The 20,548-nt window shown below is 43.6% G+C and overlaps 1 protein-coding gene across 1 annotated transcript; it reads left to right on the forward strand.

Moving 5' to 3' along the window:
• Positions 1-1,901: 1,901 nt before the first annotated feature.
• On the forward strand, positions 1,902-19,585 carry TSPAN6 (tetraspanin 6). Its single transcript, XM_075260533.1, has 8 exons — positions 1,902-2,016; positions 13,054-13,242; positions 13,586-13,660; positions 15,122-15,220; positions 16,763-16,918; positions 17,557-17,640; positions 19,243-19,341; positions 19,472-19,585. Exons 1-7 carry the CDS (start codon positions 1,930-1,932, stop codon positions 19,309-19,311), a joined length of 759 nt encoding a protein of 252 aa, XP_075116634.1. The 5' UTR covers positions 1,902-1,929; the 3' UTR covers positions 19,312-19,341; positions 19,472-19,585.
• The last annotated feature ends 963 nt before the right edge of the window (positions 19,586-20,548 follow it).

Here is a 20,548-nt window from a genome sequence, read left to right on the forward strand (position 1 = left end):
GTGTCTAGTATAAAGAAATCTGAACAACCAGACGTAGCATCCATAAAAATTTTGCTCACAGGAGGCAAATAAAAAAATATAAAAACACAGCTGAGTCTTTGTTCAGATTTGCGTCAGAGTCTATGGAAGAGACTCTGTTGCAGATTCTGCCAAAAATTGGCTGAGAAAAAAGTCCCGCTGGACACCATTATAGTCTACAGTATAGTGTCCACAGATAACCTAATACAGGGAAAAAAGGCAGCAAAGACACTTGTGTATTTCACTGCTTTTCTGCTGCATTTGTTAATTTGTGCCTACCCCCATATATGCTGAGTTTTCGGAATAGGTGGACTAAGCCAACATTCACACGACTGTGGGTGAAATATGCCTTGTACAGTGCAGGTTATGCAGGGAGCCATAAAATAGACAAAAACATGCCCAATATTTTGACAGTCCATTATGTTATTTGAATACCCCCCATTCATGAAATTAACGTGGCCATTTGACAGCCATAGAAAAGACATAAATGACATCTGTTGCAGCCGACTTTCAATGTCGTGTGACTATAGGGTAACGCTGTGTAGTCTAACTGCGCTAACTTTTAATCTAGGGTCCCACATAGCGAATGGTTATGACCCGGCCGATCCCATTATAGTCAGTGGGGTCTAGTGGCCATCCCTATTTTAGCACTCTCTTTGTCCATTGTTCTGCTCTCTTAATGGATCAGAACAATGGACACTGTGGCACAGATGTGAACATGGCGGAATAAATCCCCTCACCGAGTACAATGCACGTTTTTTTTACGGACCGCTAACAGCCTGGGAACCATCACCCACCTACCCCAGGAGTTATGGAAGCTTGGCAAGAGAGCAGCACCATGTATACCTGGATGGTCTCTGACTTCCTTGGGGCAGTAGAACACTGTGGTGAGGAGGAGGAGGACGGCTTGTGATGAAGGACATTTGGGGCATTTTTTGTGGTTAAAAGGACAATAGTGCTGATGCAAGATACCGAACTATCAGCTGTGAGCAGGAGATCTCACCACCTACCAAAGGAACTGCCACATGTTATCATGATATGTCCCCCACCTCTGCAAAAATTTCTGCTTGTTATATCCACATGCTGTGACCCCCCTCCTCGTGTCCTACAACCAAGTCGGCTGTATTATTATAATTATAATTATTATTATTAACATCAATCTGCACAGAGAACTAAATGATCCTGCAGTGTGTCTGTGTTTCTTTCTTTTTTAGTTGCTATGATTCCTAGGATTTCTCTATCTGCCATGAGCTTCTATGTGTCTCTCTCTTGTTATATACTACTGTACCATCTATGAAACTGTATCACTGAAATTTCCCCATTGTGGGACTATTAAAGGAATATCTTATCTTATCCTATTTTTGTCTGTTTTCAAGTCTACGACGGATCCGCGAAAACGTATACTAAAGCGGCCGTAAAAAATGGAGTGTATCACCCGTTTTTTATCCATAGTCTGAATATAGTCTAAGATAAGCGGCGTCTGGCACCGGCTTATCTCCTCTCACTTTAATGCTAAAACATCTGGTCCAGGAGCCTCATAGACTTCACAGGGTGACTGTATACACATCCCCCATACATATGGCTCAGTGTCTTCCACATGAAGGAGTTGCCCTTTATAAACTACACCCCTAGGGCTATCCTCCAAGTGACTCGCCTCCTTATCTTCGGCAATCTCCGGAAATATCACAGCTCCTTGGTGTGACAAATGAATGACTTGAACCTCTCGTCTGTAATATTGTCCCAGTAACTTTCTCGGGTTCCCGGTGTCACTTGTGCCCGGTATTACAAGTAACACGCCCGGCTCTGCCTCCTATCAGCCGCCGGGAGGGGCCGAGCGCCTTCGGGAGTTTCCGTCGCCCTTTCGGCAGTTTCCGGCATCCAGGTCGTAGTTGGCAGAAGTTCGGTGCAGCCATGGCGTCCCCGTCCCGTCGGCTGCAGACAAAGCCCGTTATTACTTGTCTGAAGAGCGTCCTCCTCATCTACACCTTCATCTTCTGGGTAAGGAGTGGGATGTGCAGGACGGGGCTTGTAGTTGGGTCGCTTCTTTGTCTCTCCTGCATTGTTACATTGTATCCCTGCAGTCGGGGGCATATGGCTTGTACACTTCTGGCTTTGGGGTGTTGTTGCTTCTACTTTGTCTTCTTTTGTCCCAGGATGTTCTGGGATTCCAAGACATTCTTCTCTTTGTAGTTCTTCCTTCTTTTGGTATTTCATGTCTGTGCTGAAGTTTCCAGATAATTCAGCACTTTTCAGCCCTTATTTTATAAAATACTTTTTCTGTATGTTTTTTCCATTGTCCGTAGATGTTTTTGGACTCTGCGCTGTATCTCTAGGTGTTACCTACTGACACAGGGTAATGGCTTCATCTATCAGACTGTACCCGCTAACTTCAGGACAGATTTGTCAGTGTTGGTGTCCCCGAGGTTCATTCTGATCGACCTGTCCCACCATTGTTCTTCGTGTTCCCAATAGGACCCCAAATACCATCACACTAGGTGGCTACAAAGCCATGGCTCCGTGCTTGTACAAAATACTGGGATGTTGGTTAGTACTGTCCCATATGTAAGAGCGGATAGCGGGCAGATCCTATTACATCAATGGGATCACTTGGGACCAATAGTTGTCCTTCATCACATGGATCCGTATTAATGTTTAGCCCGGTCTTAGAATGGAAGAACAGACTGAAAAAAAACCCCAGTTGTGATCCCAGCCTAAAGCTCTATCCACACAGTCGTGCTGATTCGTGTCAGTACTAGCGTGCTCTGCGTTTTCTTTCATGGACCAGTTGACTTTCAATGGCTGAGTCAGGTCTGTGGAAACAAAGACAAAGCCAGAACTTTACTTTATAATGGATCACGAACGGCATTCGGCTATAAGGCTCGGTAATAGGAATAGGGTCGTAAGCCAGATTTGGGTAAACTGTTGTGGTAATTGATGCCAGTGTGTGCCACGAGCCTTAGGGCTTGGTGGCCAATTGTGTGTGTGTGTGTGTGTGTGTATATATATATATATATATATATGTGGTGTGACAACAACATCAGGTGGCTTAGCGTTAAAGGGGCTATCCACAGACTAAATGTTACCTGTTTCTGGTCCGGTTCTAATTCAGGGTCCTGTGATCAGAACCAACACCTGCAATCCAAGTCAGTGAGGACTGGCCAAGTATATCCATAGTATATGGGCAAGGAGGCACATCGACTTTGTGCCGATTCCGATTGTGTGACCAAGAGTCGGATCCAACCCAGAAACTCAACAAAACCCACCTAGTAATAGGTCGCCCTTGAATGTTTGCATATTGATCTCGATAAAGACTTATTCAGAAGTAAAATAAGTTTTACGTCCATTGTAAAACTAATTACAGAAGATGAGACCCGTCCGAGAGTCAGACAGAAGTGGTGCAGGTTGTGATTGTCTCTCAATCCTTCATCCAGGCGGCATATAGTTGTATGAATGGGCCCTAAGTATGGCTGCCGTTGTCTACAATGATTCCTACACAAAGAACTTTTTTCTCCGCCGGTTTCAGTATAGAAACAGTGGACACCCATTGGACTCCATTATGGCCTATAGGGTCTACCGGTGCACTGTTTTAGTGCTCTGGTTATCCCCGTCCCAAACAATGGAGAGCCGTGTGCGGATGTGAACCTAGCCTGTAAGGGGTGTGTGTGGGGTTTTGTTTTGGTTTTTTTCCTTGTTTGTCATTTCTTATCTGTTTTTAAGAAAAAATAGGTGTGCCAAGAATGCTGCAAGACCGACCCTGTAGGTGTTATAAACACAACTGCTATACTGCTTGTTCTGTGATCGGTTCAGGTAAATATGTCGCCCCATCCTGCTGTCTGTTTACAGGGCACCATTATGTGAAAGTGCACAACACCTTAAGTTTGCTGAAGCTAAAATCGGACAGGAAAAAGGATTTAAAGGGGATGTGTCACCAAGTATAAAATATTAAACGCAATATTGCATTTGATTCTCGCCGTTCCCCTGCTCGGTTTGGTGTTGTTCTTATCGAAATCCGTCCATCCATTCAAGAGATATGACCCCTGGAATGTTATATCTCTGATCCTCCAAGTGGGCGGGAACCTTATGGTTTTTTTTTATCAGAAAATAAAAGGTTCCCGCCCGCATGGAGAATCAGAGCTAACACACATCGGATCTTCCGAGGGTCGTATCTTGTGAATGGGTGGGCGGATTTTAAAAAGAAAAACACCAAATTGTTCAGGGGATTGATAAAAATCAAATAATACACATTATTTATAGAGATGAGCGAACAGCGTTCGATCAAGTACATGTTCGATCGGATGTTTGAGATTCCAGTCGAACACCAGGTGGCAAACTCACTAAAAATTCGATTCCCCTCCCACCTTCCCCATGCTTCCCCTGCTGTCCCAGTTGCATTCCAGGGTGTTGGCATCATTTCCTGGGGTGTCATAGTGAACTTGGTGACCCTCCTGAGTCAAACACTGGTTTCCCCATTAACGAGTATTTTTTCCTCATAGACTATAATGGGGTTCGATATTCGATCAAACAGTTGAGTATTGAGCGGCTACTCGAATCGAATTGTGAACTTCGAACATTTCACTGTTCGCTCATCTCTAGATATTTAACATTTTCTGTGTGGTGACAGGTTCTTTTAAAGGGAACCTGACATGTTGATTTGGAACACTAAACCAACCACAGGTCCTTATGGACGGGGGTTTAGTGTCCCAAATCGACCTGTTGTAAATCCATCCCTGGCTGCATTAAAAAACAAAAAACAAACCTTTGTACTTTCCTAGAGACAAATCTTATCGGACTCTTCTCTGGTGCTCCCTGTGTCTGTGCAGTTCTTCATTGAGGCTTGGAACATACAGCCAGGTGTCACTGTGTGTGCACCTGATGTCCGGTCATGTGCACTGAAACTAAGGTAGTCCTCTAGCTTTACCGAAAAACTGTGCTGGTGTGGGGAGTACAGCCGCAGGGGGACCGTAAAGCTAGTGTTATTATTAGTGCAGGTGATGGCTTTACCCCAGGGTTATTTGGGACACTAAAACCCCGTCCATAAGGATATGTGAGTGGTTTAGGCCGAGTTCACGTGGGGTTTTTGATCCGGAACCTGAGGCGGGTTTCGGTCCAAAATACCAGTAGCTGCGACTGGGTGCCAGTGCACTGCAGAAACTCTGCAGCAACTTATATAAGACCACAAACTGTCCTAAAGACGTTAGAATCTCTTGTGGAATCGGGATAGACAGAATATTGTTGGATTCGGTAGCCATTCCAGGTTGACTCCACATGGTCTAGTTAGAATAAGTTCTATAGACGTTAGTGTAAAACAACCCCCAAAAATAGTCTACAGTAACTAATGTAACATATGTATAGTAAGGAAGGTGCAAATTGAAGTTTAATAATGAGGTAAATGCTAAAAGGAGCAGCAAAGTGTTACATACCGGAGAGACCTGACATCCCCACAAGACATTCACATGGCCGTGTGGCATCACCCAGCGGAGAGTCTGACTTGCAGAATAGAATAGAATGTAAGAGAACCATAAAGCAAAACTAAAGAAATACAAAAGGGGGCAAATGTATTTTCTATAGCGCTTTATATAGAAATTTGAAATGTGGAAAATTTAGTCTGATCCAACATAAAAGGGTTGTGATTAGAGATGAGCGAGTAGTATTCGATCGAATACTGCGGTATTAGAAATATTTGTACTCGCTCGAATACTATCGCTATTTGCAGTAAATATTTGATTCAGAACCACCGTTGATTGGCCGAATGCTATACAGTGTATAGCATTCTGCAAATCAACGCTGGTTCTGCAGCAGGCTCGTCCTTGCTAGTCGGGAGAGCTGGCAGCTTGCTGTTACGAGGGAGGTTACTTTTTCTCATAGGAATGCATTGGACAGCGTTGATTGGCCAGTGTACAGCATTCGGCCAATCAACGCTGGTTCTGCCGGAAGCTCGTCTGTGAGGAGGCGGAGTCTAAGATCGGTCCACACAGTCTTTCTAAAGGCTATTCCGACGTGGTACCTAGAAAAAATATTGTGTGAATGATAGGATCCCTTTAAGCCAAATTGTCACGTCCTGCCCATATCGGGAATATAGGACAAATGGCTGGAGGCAACTGATCTGTGAACTAAAGTAGTATTAGGCCTTATTCGCATGTTCCTTTTTTGACAGAAAAAAATGGTTCTTTAAAAAAAAAAGAAGCCAAACCTGATGAAGTTCAACCATTTCTGATCGTCCATTAAAAATGGATGCAAAACAGATGACACGGACCAGATGAAATAATAAAGGACCGAGTAATCTCTATTTAGTGGCCTTTATGTCCTTCATTCTCCACAAATCTATATTCTAAAAAAACCAAAAACCTGTTATTTAATATCAAATGGATATTCTAATTGGTTGTTTTTCATGAAATTCTAGATATTTTTAGAACATTCTCAAACTTTATCAGATACAGATGTCTGAAATCCAGCTCATCCTACACTTATGACTACTAGGACCCATCATGGAGTCACAGTTTCCGCTCATACATAGTCTGCAGTTTATTATGTTCAGATTTTGGGGGGTTTATACTTTATTAAAATGTTTTGTTTTTTTTATTGTTTCTTTTACGCACAGTAGTTATCTATGAACCAAGTAAAGTCTTGTAGCTTCAGCAAAAGCCATGCAGTAATGTGTTTTTTTTTTTTCTTCACAAAGAGTTAACCCTCTTCTACAGATAATATCTGCCCTGTAGGCAGCGGTTATGTGATGGAGGGCTTGTGTGTGACAGCTTTCTATGAGTGTGCAGGGCCCCTTATGAGACCTGTACATGTCTTACCCTGATAAGACTTGTCCCTCACACATGGTGGAAGTATGTGGTGGACATCTGTGCGTCCTTGTGGAAAGAGTGAACAGTATTGTACAAGAATATAACTACTATAATACTGCTCCTGTGTACAAGAATATAACTACTATAATACAACCTCCTATGTACAATATAACTACTATAATACTGCTCCTATGTACAAGAATATAACTACTATAATACTCCCTCCTATGTACAAGAATATAACTACTATAATACTGCCTCGTATGTACAATATAACTATTACGGTATATAACTTCATTTCAGGACATTCATATTTCTTGAATAATATGCAGATATTTGCTGGAATTGTTCAGTGATTCTTTCAGTATTTACAGTCCTATGAAAAAGTTTGGGCACCCCTATTAATCTTAATCATTTTTAGTTCTAAATATTTTGGTGTTTGCAACAGCCATTTCAGTTTGATATATCTAATAACTGATGGACACAGTAATATTTCAGGATTGAAATGAGGTTTATTGTACTAACAGAAAATGCGCAATATGCATTAAACCAAAATTTGACCGGTGCAAAAATATGGGCACCTCAACAGAAAGGTGACATTAATATTTAGTAGATCCTCCTTTTGCAAAGATAACAGCCTCTAGTCGCTTCCTGTAGCTTTTAATCAGTTCCTGGATCCTGGATGAAGGTATTTTGGACCATTTCTTTCTACAAAACAATTCAAGTTCAGTTAAGTTTGATGGTCGCCGAACATGGACAGCCCGCTCTCAAATGATCTGAAAACAAAGATTGTTCAATATAGTTGTTCAGGGGAAGGATACAAAACGTTGTCTCAGAGATTTAACCTGTCAGTTTCCACTGTGAGGAACATAGTAAGGAAATGGAAGACCACAGGGACAGTTCTTGTTAAGCCCAGAAGTGGCAGGCCAAGAAAAATATCAGAAAGGCAGAGAAGAAGAATGGTGAGAACAGTCAAGGACAATCCACAGACCACCTCCAAAGAGCTGCAGCATCATCTTGCTGCAGATGGTGTCACTGTGCATCGGTCAACTATACAGCGCACTTTGCACAAGAAGAAGCTGTCAGGGAGAGTGATGAGAAAGAAGCCGTTTCTGCATGTACGCCACAAATAGAGTTGCCTGAGGTATGCAAAAGCACATTTGGACAAGGCAGCTTCATTTTGGAAACAAAAATTGAGTTGTTTGGTTATAAAAAAAGGCGTTATGCATGGCGTCCAAAAAGAAACAGCATTCCAAGAAAAACACATGCTACCCACTGTAAAATTTGGTGGAGGTTCCATCATGCTTTGGGGCTGTGTGGCCAATGCCGGCATCGGGAATCTTGTTAAAGTTGAGAGTCGCATGGATTCCACTCAGTATCAGCAGATTCTTGAGAATAATGTTCAAGAATCAGTGACGAAGTTGAAGTTACGCCGGGGATGGATATTTCAGCAAGACAATGATCCAAAACACCGCTCCAAATCCTCAGGCATTCATGCAGAGGAACAATTACAATGTTCTGGAATGGCCATCCCAGTCCACAGACCTGAATATCATTGAACATCTGTGGGATGATTTGAAGCGGGCTGTCCATGCTCGGCGACCATCAAACTGAACTGAACGCGAATTGTTTGTCCAAAATACCTTTATCCAGGATCCAGGAACTGATTAAAAGCTACAGGAAGCGACTAGAGGCTGTTATCTTTGCAAAAGGAGGATCTACTAAATATTAATGTCACTTTTCTGTTGAGGTGCCCATACTTTTGCACCGGTCAAATTTTGGTTTAATGCATATTGCACATTTTCTGTTAGTACAATAAACCTCATTTCAATCCTGAAATATTACTGTGTCCATCAGTTATTAGATATATCAAACTGAAATGGCTGTTGCAAACACCAAAATATTTAGAACTAAAAATGATTAAGATTAATAGGGGTGCCCAAACTTTTTCATAGGACTGTAAGTATAACTGGTGGATACCTGTTTGGTCCGGTCCCTCTTTCTTCCTTATATATGTGTGCGGTGTTATTTCTTGGGTACATCTGTTCAGTTCATAAACAATTCTTTAGACCTTTGGTGACAGAACATGAATAGTTACTGAGTCATTTCTCAAACATTCCTATAGAATAGTGAACACCTTAGTGTGTCTGGTCATGTCCATGTCTTTGAAGGTGGACTTGTTTAGTGACTTTATGAGCTGTCATGAAACAGCTCTTGGGATCTCTGACACATCAGGGTTATGGGTTTTTCGTCCTTTTTTGTCTTGCGTTTATTTTCTTTTTGTGGTGTTATTTTTCAATAGGAAATCGGAGTGAAATTGAATTAATTTTTACAACTTTTTATAAAGCATTTGCTGACTGTAGTGCAGGCAGGCCAGCCGCCACCACTTTCCCACCCAATTTTTGCAATATTGAGTAAGCTGTGCAAAACGTGTTGCAAATCTCTGCCTTTTTGAATATTTTACACCTGAATTCTGGAGTGCAAGCTTTGATAAATTCACCCCCACCCCCTTCCAATTTGGATTTTGGTCAGCAGGTCATTGTCCAAATTGTGCTCCAGTGTTTACGCTCCGAGAGCCACACTACTCCTGTAATGTAGTGGTGAGTTTAGGTACTGCATTGCTGTCCCATTGAAGTCTATGTAAACCATACTGTGAACGGTACAGCTGATCTGTGGGGGTGCTGGGTATAGGATGGCCATCAATACTAGAAACTGGATAATCCTTTCAACGAAGATGGAACCTTAAATGATTATGTATGACTGCCATGTGTGGCCTTGCCAGTAGTATATTTGCTGATCACATTTTTCCCAGATTTTTTGTGGATGTAAATTTTGAATTTTTTTTTTTTAATAAAAAAAAGTTTTTGTTTTTTTTTAAATTTGTGTAGTCTTTGCTGACATTTTAATTGGGAAATATTGTAAAAAAGTTATATAATCATCAGGTGTGACTATTGCCCCATATGTAGCGTAGCTGACAGTACAGCACATGTGTTTGCTGGGCAGAGATGGCGGCGTGTGTGCAGTTTATAGCTGAACTTTCTCTTGTATAAACTCTGACTTCCCCGTGAATGCTTTGAGTGGCTCCGCTCCAGCTCCGTAAATAGCCGGCTATTCCAGGTCAATGCTAAAACCAGTGTTGCTGCAGGCAAAATGGAAAACTTTTTTTTGTTTTTTCTTGCTAATTTTCATTTTTTACCTTTGCTTGTGTTAACCCCTGTACTCTGGATTAACCGTGCGACCTGTAGCAGTGACTGACAGACAAGATCCATAATTCTAGACCTATGTTACCATGTAGTTTACTTAAACCGTATTCAGACTATGCGTCACACAGGCTTGCATGCTGTGCAGCACTAGACACGGTCTGAGTATCAGTATGTGCAGCACCCTGACAGGAGCCGCATGTGACGACACTTGGCGCTACAGTGCTGTGTCAATTACACCAGACAACACGTCCAGCGTGCCATGACAGACATACCATAAGTTGCTGTCCCCTGGTAACAGTAAAGGGGTCTTCTGGCCCCAAACTGATTATTTTTTTAAAATCATATCCACAGGATAGATCATTATTATGTGATCTTTGGGGGTCTGACACCGGACCCTGCACAGATCAGCTGTTGCAGCAGGCTCCGGGGACCAGATGGTGTTAGTGGATGGGCAGTGTGTGCAGCGCAGCTCCTACTAAAGTCATTACTATTACTGCAACAGGATCAGCGCTGCCTGTCCGTGAGCAACTTCCAGCACCCGGAGACTGCTAGAACAGCTGATCTGTTTGGGGTCCAGGTGTCTGGTCCCCACAGATCACATATGGGTAAGTCTTCGGTATGAAAATTTGAGTTGGTGCTGAAAAATTCCTTTAAAATGTCGATGTTGCAGCCCCTACAAATTTAGGAATATGAAGGTTAGATCTAAGTGAACCCCATTAACACGTTTGGTAATGTCTCTTCTCTTTCTTTGTGCTTGGCCTTGTTTTGGAGCTGCGGGGTAAGTTTTGTTATATGTGTCATGTTTATCTCTGTGTTTTACGTGCTGTGTGATGCCAAGCTATACATGGTAATAACATGTCATTGTAGGAGTGAGGGGGCTCAGCCTAATTTGTTACCTAAGATGTCATTGTCCTTAAAGGGGTCATCCTCATGAAGATAGGCCATCAGTGTTAGATTGCTAACTGATGTTGGACCCTTGTAGATCAGCTCTTTCCTGCTTCATTTATGTGATTTGCTGCTCAGCCCCTGATATTTTAGTAGTGGCGGGTATAACTAGTGGAGCAGTGTCCCGTTCATGCCTATGCAGCCCCCATTCCCCAAAACGCGGTGAGTGAGTTGTGCCTAGCATGAAACAATGGTAGGAGATGCCGGCTGTTCTGTAAGGGTTCCTAGTAAGGCCCCTGCAGATCATTTTAGTACATTGGGAATTGTTTGATGTTGGTTTACAAATATTTACAGACATGTGTAAGTTTCATTATTTAGATGAGGAAGCAGCAGACTCCCCAAACTGGTTTGTCAGTCATGTATAGGGTAGAGCAAGCCCTGCACTGGGGGGTTTATTTTGCCTTTACGTGCCTTGTCCCAGACAAATAACAAGAACCCAGTCTAAAGCGAGGGCTACATGGCGACTTTAGCTGCTGCCAAAGATCCCCCTCCCCCCTCCATGTCATCCTGCAACTCCTGCACCAAAGTAAGTGAATGGAGTCGCATTGTGACCCCGGGGTACTGTGACTTCTAATTGCAAAAAAAGATTGAGTGCTACTGGATTTTTTTGCTACTAGAATTCAGTTGCAGTACCCTTGGGGGTTGTAATGTGACCCCATTCACTTAAATTGGTGGAGAAGTTGCAGGATGGCAGGGTGATCTTTGGTCATGGGACATGAATTTGCTCTAGCCTGAGGCTGCCTTTACTCCGTGTGTCATGGCTGCACAGGTTGGCAGGGCGCAAATGTAGTCTCCACATACAGCAGTAACCGCAGTACAGGTGCTGTCTGGCAATCACTGACCGCTCGTGATCGCCATTAATTGCCGGACTGCGCCTGTACTCGCTGTTACTAGAAATTACCGGAGTGTTCCAGCAATTACAACATTGCAGATTCAGTCTCATGCACTGAGTTCGGGCCCCGCCAGGAGAAATGAGGCAGCAGATAAGTGCAATATAATCAGCTGGTGGATTTACTTGTTCAGTCTTGAAACCAGTAAGTGTCACATTGACCAGTACGTCACATTATCTGTGCCTGGATAGTGATGGGGGCAGAGTACACTGGGAAAGGACGTGGCGGTCATTAATGTTCACACAACTGATAGTCCAATATCCTAGGGGGAGGGGGAAGTGATCAGACCAGGTTAAGTAGTCAAGTACAAGGATTGTGTTTTCTAGTGTAATATAGCCATTACTCATCCAATAAATGTGTTCGTGACCCATCAACGTCGCTTCACTCCCTGCCGGCCTTTTAGCAATGGCGCAATTCCTGCAAGTCCTTCACCCGTGTAACCAGTTCATGCTTGGCTCTATCTTTTTATAGGAATTTGCAGTTGAAGCGCCCTCACGGTCACCATACAATTCTATTCACTTACATTGGTGAAGGAGTTGCAGAAGAACACTGTGATCTTTATACAATACAAGTCATAGCCTTCATGGCTACGTTTGCTGTCCTAGTCCGTCACGGGATAAGACCAAAGGACTGAAAAATTAATAGAAGGATAAATGCAGCTGGAGCAGTCTCTGTCTGCAGTCGTGGGTTCGAATCCAGCCAGAGACAACATTTGCAAGAAGTTTGTCTGTTCTCTTGATGTCTTATGTGCATTTGCTCCAGTTTCCGCTCACACTCCATAAACTTACTATTAGAGAATAGAGATGACACTGTTCGGATCAGCCGATCTGAACAGCACGCTCCCATAGAAATGAATGGAAGCAGACTTTGCCAGTGGCCGGCCACTTAACCCCCCACGTGCCAGCCGCTTCCATTCATTTCTATGGGAGCGTGCTGTTCGGATCGGCTGATCCGAACAGTGTTCGCTCATCTCTATTAGAGAATACAGATGTGAGCCCTGTATGGGACTGACCATGTATATAGCGCTGCAGAATATGACGGCGCTATATAAGCAAGCAAAATATAATGTTCAAGATAAGATTGTAACTTTCTTCTGTCTTGTGCACAACTCTCATATTGTCGGTGTCTGTTTCATAGACGGGGACGTTCTCGCTGGTTTTTTGGTTGATCTTTTCTCCATCTGACTGTCGCCCCTTTCATCTTCAGATAACCGGTGTTATACTACTGACGGTGGGCGTCTGGGGGAAGGTCGGCCTGGATGTGTACTTTTCACTACTTAACGAAAATGCCACCAATGTTCCCTTCGTCCTCATTGGCACTGGAGCGGTCATCATCTTACTGGGCACTTTCGGATGCTTTGCCACGTGCCGGGCGAGCACATGGATGCTGAAATTGGTAAGATAAAGATTGAGCCTACGGGGGTCGTGTTGAATCTCGATGTAGTTTATCGACCTACAGGAATTTTTTTACGTTTCTGTTTTCAGTCCTCAACACAAAAATTATTAAAAAAAAAAAAAATCACATACACACATTATATGGGGGTGTCAAAGTGGCAACATCTAAAAAAGACAACTTGCTGCTCAAAGAATATAAAAAATATAAAAGTTATGGATTTGGATATAAGTCACGGGGGCGGTCATCCAAACTAGTCTCCATCCTTAAAGGGTTACACTATGGCGGTGTGACTGATCAGTGGATGTCTTCTGACTAACCGTTCTGTGGTCGTCTTATTTTTCAGTACGCCATGTTCCTGTCCCTCATCTTTCTGATTGAACTGGTTGCCGCCATTGTAGGTCTGGTCTTCAGACACGAGGTGAGATATTCGATAATGGCCAGATTTCTCAGGGCCGCTTTACTGATGCCTGCCATGTCCTGACTCTCCTCTGACAGTCGTCAGATTTTAAGATGCCCGGGGGGTTTTGTTTTTTTTTTTAAACTAATTTTAATGTTAAACGTATTAATAGGATTTTGTAAAATTTTCTATGTTCCTTATTAGAGATGAGCGAACGGTGAAATATTCGAGATTCGATATTCGTTTCGAGGGGAGCCTCAATATTCGACTACTCGATCGAATATCGAATCCCATTATAGTCTATGGGAAAAAATGCTCGTTTCAGGTGAAACCACTATTTGACTTAAGGAGAGTCACCAAGTCCACGAGTAGCAGGAGGAGAGTGTTTAGGAGGAGCGCTGCGCAGTTATAGTCTATGGGGTCCGTGCGCTTTAACTGCACCGCGCTTGCAGTTGTGCTGATAAAAAAGTAAGCTCCCTCGTAACCGCAAGCTGCCAGCTCTCACAACTAGCAAAGACGAGCCTGCAGCAAATCAACGCTGGTTCTGCAGCAGGCTCGTCCTTGCTAGTCGGGAGAGCTGGCAGCTTGCTGTTACGAGGGAGCTGACTCTCTTTCTCATAGGAATGAATTGACCAGCGTTGATTGGCCAGTGTACAGAATTCAGCCAATCAACGCTGGTCCTGCCGGAGGCTTGTCTGTGAGGAGGCGGAGTCTAAAATTGGACCACAATGGAGACTGCTGTGGCCAGATCTTAGACTCCACCTCCTCACAGACGAGCCTCTGGCAGAACCAGCGTTGATTGGCTGAATGCTGTACACTGGCCAATCAACACTGGTCAATTCATTCCTATGAGAAAAAGTCAGCTGCCTCGTAACAGCAAGCTGCCAGCTCTCCCGACTAGCAAGGACGAGCCTGCGGCAGAACCAGCGTTGATTTGCAGAATGCTATACACTGTATAGCATTCGGCCAATCAACGCTGGTTCTGAATCGGATCTTTACTGCGAATAGCTAGTAGTATTCGATCGAGTACGAATATTTCGAATACCATAGTATTCGATCGAATACCTACTCGATCGAATACAACTCGCTCATAAAAAAAAAAAAAGTACCACATCCTGCAGTTTGCACCCTGACCACTAAGCCTAATCATACTATGACACTTGCCAATTCTGTAAAATCAGGAAAGCTTTTCACATCCATGTAATGGCGTCTCCAGTGGCAATGCTCCCCATGTATACGTTTGATGTGAACAAAGCCTTATGGGATGTAGCTGTGTTGTACGCTACTCTCATGTCTGCTTTGTAGCAGCTAGAAATGAGCAAATCCCTGTACCATTACATATATTGTACACACAGTAGTGTAATATATATGGCCGCCAGTACTAGCCAGGCTGGGAATGCTGAGACGTGGTAGGGGGGATTACATACGTAGTTGTGGATTTATTCTGACATTCTCGTCCTGTATCTCTTCATCTCCTCTCAGATTAAGGACAGCTTTGAACAAGGTTACATGCAAGCCCTGAACCAGTATAATGCTACCGGAGACGCCCGAAGCCAGGCCGTGGACACTATCCAGAGGACGGTGAGGAAATGGAGAGTTGGTGATTTTATTGTCACAGGTTTATCATTTCTGAGGCCAAAGCTCCACACACGGTTATTACTCACAACATTGTCAATAGCAATTGTTGCACAACTTCCATTGTGACTTTTTGCCATGTTGTGCTAAAAATAGAAAGGTTCATGTCCATGAGACTCTGTAATGTTGGTTAGGCCTCAGTCACTAATATAACAGTCCAATGTTATTGAGTTTCTGCAGAGTTTCCCCAAGAAATGCTCATGCAGCTGTTGCTCTACATAAAGAAGACTATGTATACCTGTAGTGTGTGTATGTATATATGTGTGTGTATGTGTATATATATATATATATATATATATATATATATATATATATATATATATAATTATATTCCTGTATGTCAAGTTCCTAGTGCCATGCAGAACTTGAGCAGCAGTGACACCTAGTGGCAGAGTAAGGTAATATCGTGTAAAATAATGTGTATTTTGCCACTTCATTAGAGGGAACCTATCAGGTCGATTTGGGACACTTAAACATCCAGAGCTTCTTATAGACAAGGGGTTTAGTGTCTCAAGTCATCCTGTTTTAAATCTGTCCATGTCTGTATGAAACAAATATATAATGCACCATTATACTTTGGCGCTCCTGGTGAAGCCAAGAACCTATACCCCAGCTTCACTACACAAGTGCTTGTAATAAGGGGCATGTGCCCTGAAACTGAGGTGTACTCCTGGCTTCGGTAAAGAACTGTGCCGGCACGGAGAGTACAGCCGCAGGGGGAGTGTGAAGCTCTTTTATTTATATTGAGGGCACAAATGGCTGTATAACAGGGCAACTTGAGACACTAAACCCTGATCCATAAGGACCTGTGGGTGGTTTAGTGTCTCAAATTGACCTGACGGGTTCCCTATAATAAAGGGTTGCTAAGAATGAAAATGCAAATTGTTCTGCAATGGAACGACTCTTCATTCTCCTCTAGATCACTGTAATAGATGACAATTATTTCTCGTGGCACTGACTGGACACTGTGCGTCATGTTTGCATCAATCCCAGATACAGAACTGTACAGGCATTTTAGTTGGGTGTGGACAAAATGCAGGACAGTAAGAATGCTTCCAGAAATAGAAGGGTTAATCATTTATTTAAAAACTGTCTACAAGTGTACCCAGAAGTAGTGATGGGAGACAGACAGTGTTTGGTAGAACTCAGCAGCGAGTTTGTTCCCGCTGCCATATTGGAGAACTAAGCCCAGATCTTCTGTGGATGTTGGTTGCTCCAATCCATCTGTGTCTTCATGTCATCCCAGACGGACTGGATGATGCTGAGATCAGGGCTATATCTGTGGGGGCCGTATCATCACTTCTAGGACTCCGCCAAAGGGCAAAGGTCACGCCAAATATTGATGGGATTTACATTTCTCTTCATTCACTTTATGTGCAGTGTTTTCTTTGTGCCTGCCATAGATGTTTTGCACACACTTATGTTACGTGTTTCGATGTCTTGCTCGCTCTGTGCTGATTTTTCTGACGTGTCTTCTGTATTATGCAGCTGGAGTGCTGTGGGGTGAAGTCGTACACGGACTGGGGGCAGAGCCCCTACTACAAGACCAATGGAATCCCACAAAGCTGTTGTAAGGTGCCAGGAAACTGTACACAAGAGGTCATGAAGGACTTGGTGAAAGCCAAGAGTGTCGTCTTCCCAGATGTAAGTCGGTGAGGAGTGTGACATGTTATTGGCCTAGATAGGAGGCAGTGAAGGAAAATTCTTCAATCCAAACTTCTATAGAAAGGTGTTTTCTCACCTTTGACCTTTCTCGCCCTGCATCAGGATACGTAATAAATGTTTATACGCAGTGGAGATTGAGTGTTGCGCTCTCTGCTGCTCCATTCACCTTCTGTGGGAGTGACTGAGACAGCAGGGGGCAGCACTGGACGGTTTCTGTTGTGCATGCACGGCCACCGCTCCACTCAAACCCCTTGTCACTGAGGAGACCCCAAGCAAATCAGGCCCCGTCCCCAAATGCACTTGCAGGATGACTTGTTTTATTGGTTTATGGTCACAAAGATAATAATCTGTACAAGATCCTTTTGCAACACTTGTGAAGAGAAGCCATTCTGTATAGTATGTAGTGTAGGGGCCCATCTGTGCCTCATGGGGCAGCATCAGAGCTCCCTCAGCATTGGTGTAGAAGGGACACCTCGTATTTGTATGTCCTGCTGCTCTTTCTGAGGTCGGTTGCAGGGCGGTCAGACAATACTATATCGTTCCTTTATCTGGTTACATTTCAGTATCAGAATTAATATTCAGCATTTCTAATCGTATTATCGTTCTTCTCCCTTCAGGGCTGCATCTCCAAAGTGACCTCCGTGATGGAGTCCCGCATGGGCATTGTAGCTGGAATTTCATTTGGGATAGCTTGTTTCCAGGTGAGTGTAAATGTGTTCACTGCAACATGTCCTACTTGTCCGTTTAAAAAAAACCCAGTTTCGCCGCGGAGAAGCAGAAGATGCTCACAGGCGGACACTTTGTAAATCCATTCAAGTGAATGGGTTTCAAAACTGACCGCCGGGTTTCCGTCCCGTGTCCAGTTTCTCAGGGCAGAAGATGGAAAACCGCCGGATTGCCTAAAGCAGAGACCGGACGCAGGCGTGGACTTGTATATTCCATAGCGGATTCTGCGTAAAAATAACAGCTTGTAAAAATTCTGCCCTGTGATCATACCCCAATCTAAGGCCCTGTTTCCATGGCAGTCTATGGCACTTTTGTGGGGTTTTTTTGCATATTCTGCCCCATAATCTGCATCAGATTCTGCCCTGAAATGGAGCAAGACGCTGAAAAAAAAATCAGTATCCTGCCGCGGATTCTCCCCATTGATTAAACCCAGATGAATGACCTAATTAATAGCACAAAGTTGAGACGGAAAGCTCCGCATCAGCATTGCACCATGGGAGGAGACAATGACTAGGAATCCATGGAGGACGTCTGCCTCAAACTCCTCTTCATTTTCTGACCTCTAACAGACCCTAAAGGTTTATTTTTCTCTTAGAGGCCAATGTCCAGGTTAGGATTAGGCCATTTCAGACACTAAACCTCTGATTTACAGGGATCTGTGGATGATTTAGTGTCCAATATAGACCTGTCCATTTTTTGTTTATAAAGTGAACTAGCCTCTGCCTGTAACTTCATCCGCATCTTGTTGGCGTCGATGATCTGCCTATATTCAGAAAACTGCTGCAGTCGATGGTTTGCCTGCTCCGGCGTTTTGGCAATTGTTAAGCTGTCCTGTCGCTGAACTCATTTCTCGCGCTGTGCCTGTGATTGTTCCAGCAGCTTGCTGGGACACCATATAATGAGCGTTTTGTTGGCGTCGGTGATCCTCATCAGCTCCGCTTGAGGAGAACTCTGTGACTTCTGGCATCTTCATAGCTGTCATTGTTTTAGAATTTTGCAACAAATTAGATTTTCTTTTTCCCGGAATGTTTAATATTAGCAAACTGTCAATTTGGATTAAAAGTGTTTTCCCATCTAGTGTGTCAGCACTGCCTGGAGCAGATCAGATAATATGCAGATGCATGTACACAAACCACTGAGGGTTAGCGTGTGTTTACACAGAGAGATAACAGCCCTGGCTTTATCAGAAGCTGAGATAAGAGCAGTGTAATATAGTATGTGACCATAAATTCATAACAGTCGTGAAGCCATTTCATTTACCGGGATAAAAAGTAGCCCATGTGTTACTGCAGGTTACAGACTATCTATGGGCCAAATTTCATTCAAATCTGTTCAGTCGTTTTTGCGTGATTGAGGACCAAACATCCAAACACACAAACTTTAGTAGGGTTTCCCTTTATGATGCCCATATGGTCTTATAGGACATATGGGTCGGTATGGATGGGTCAAACCTTCTAACGAATTACAATCACTAAATATTCATTGCCGCAGAGGAGCTGTACCCTTCTCCATTTTCTCCATTTGTGCTTTTTGAGGTTTTGACCTCCGACTCTGACCCTGCGCCCTTTGTTTTCCAGCTTGTGGGCATGTTCCTGGCCTGCTGTTTGTCTCGATATATTACAAACAACCAGTATGAGATGGTGTAAACTTATCGATTCCTGGATTTATATGATAAGGTATGATGGTAAGAATCAGAGGGGAAGGGGAGTAGCAGACGCTACAATGGATTGGTGCATTCTCTTGGTGGTGGTGGGGAGATGATGTTGGATCCAAAGTTTAATTTTATTTTTTTACCTTTCATTTCAGGGAATTTTCTATATTTTGCATGACTCTACACAAACAAGTGTGGCCCGTAACCGAACATTAATTTTTTTTTTTTTTAAAATTTTACCTCTTTTTGAGCCTCGTAAATATTTGTATTAAGTCAACTCAAAATATTTTACGTGAAAAATGTTATTACTTTAAAGGGATTCTACCACTAAATAGCTATTTTTTCTGCTTTAGACGTCGGAATAGCCTTAGGAAAGGCTATTCGTCTCTTACCTTTAGATGTGGTCTCCGCGGCGCCGTTCCTTAGAAATCCGGTTTTTTACCAGTATGCTAATGAGTTCTCTTGCAGCAATGGGGGCGGGCCCCAGCGCTCAAACGGCGAGAACTCTCTCCAGCGACGCCTCCTTCTTCAGCTGCATCCTCCCCTTCTCTCGTCGTCTTCCTTCTGTGTCATCTCCGACACCTGCACAGTGGGCTCTGCCAGCGAGACACCAGTAGAGCCGACTGTGCATGCTGGCCGGCGGCCATATTTTCGAGGCCACAATTGTGCACACGTGCAGTACGCTCCTCAAAGTCTTCGCCAAACAGAGCATACTGCGCATGCTCAGTAAGGTCTGTACAACCCTCCGACGCTGTACAGACCTTACTGAGCATGCGCAGTATGCTCTGACTTCGAGGAGCGTACTGCACGTGTGCACAATTGCGGCCTCGAAAATATGGCCGCCGGCCGGCATGCGCAGTCTACTTTACTAGTGTCTCACTGGCAGAGCTGACTGCGCATGTGTCGAAGCTGACGGAGAAGGAAGACGACAGAGTAGGGGAGGATGCAGTTGAAGAAGGAGGCATCGCTGGAGAGAGTTCTCGGGCAGCAGTGGGGATGCCCCCATCGCCGTTTGAGCATACCGGTAAAAAACGGGATTTCTAAGGAACAGCGTCGCGGAGACCACGTCTAAAGGTAAGAGACGAATAGCCTTTCTAAAGGCTATTCCTACGCCTAAAGCAGAAAAAATACATATTTAGTGGTAGAATCCCTTTAAAGTAAAGAGGCCTAAAGTTCTTCATAGGAAATCTGTCTCCATTTTGTCATTTTAAAAAAAATATTCCGTCTTGACT

Source organism: Leptodactylus fuscus, chromosome 11, assembly GCF_031893055.1.
Source record: "Leptodactylus fuscus isolate aLepFus1 chromosome 11, aLepFus1.hap2, whole genome shotgun sequence".
NCBI lineage: Eukaryota > Metazoa > Chordata > Amphibia > Anura > Leptodactylidae > Leptodactylus > Leptodactylus fuscus.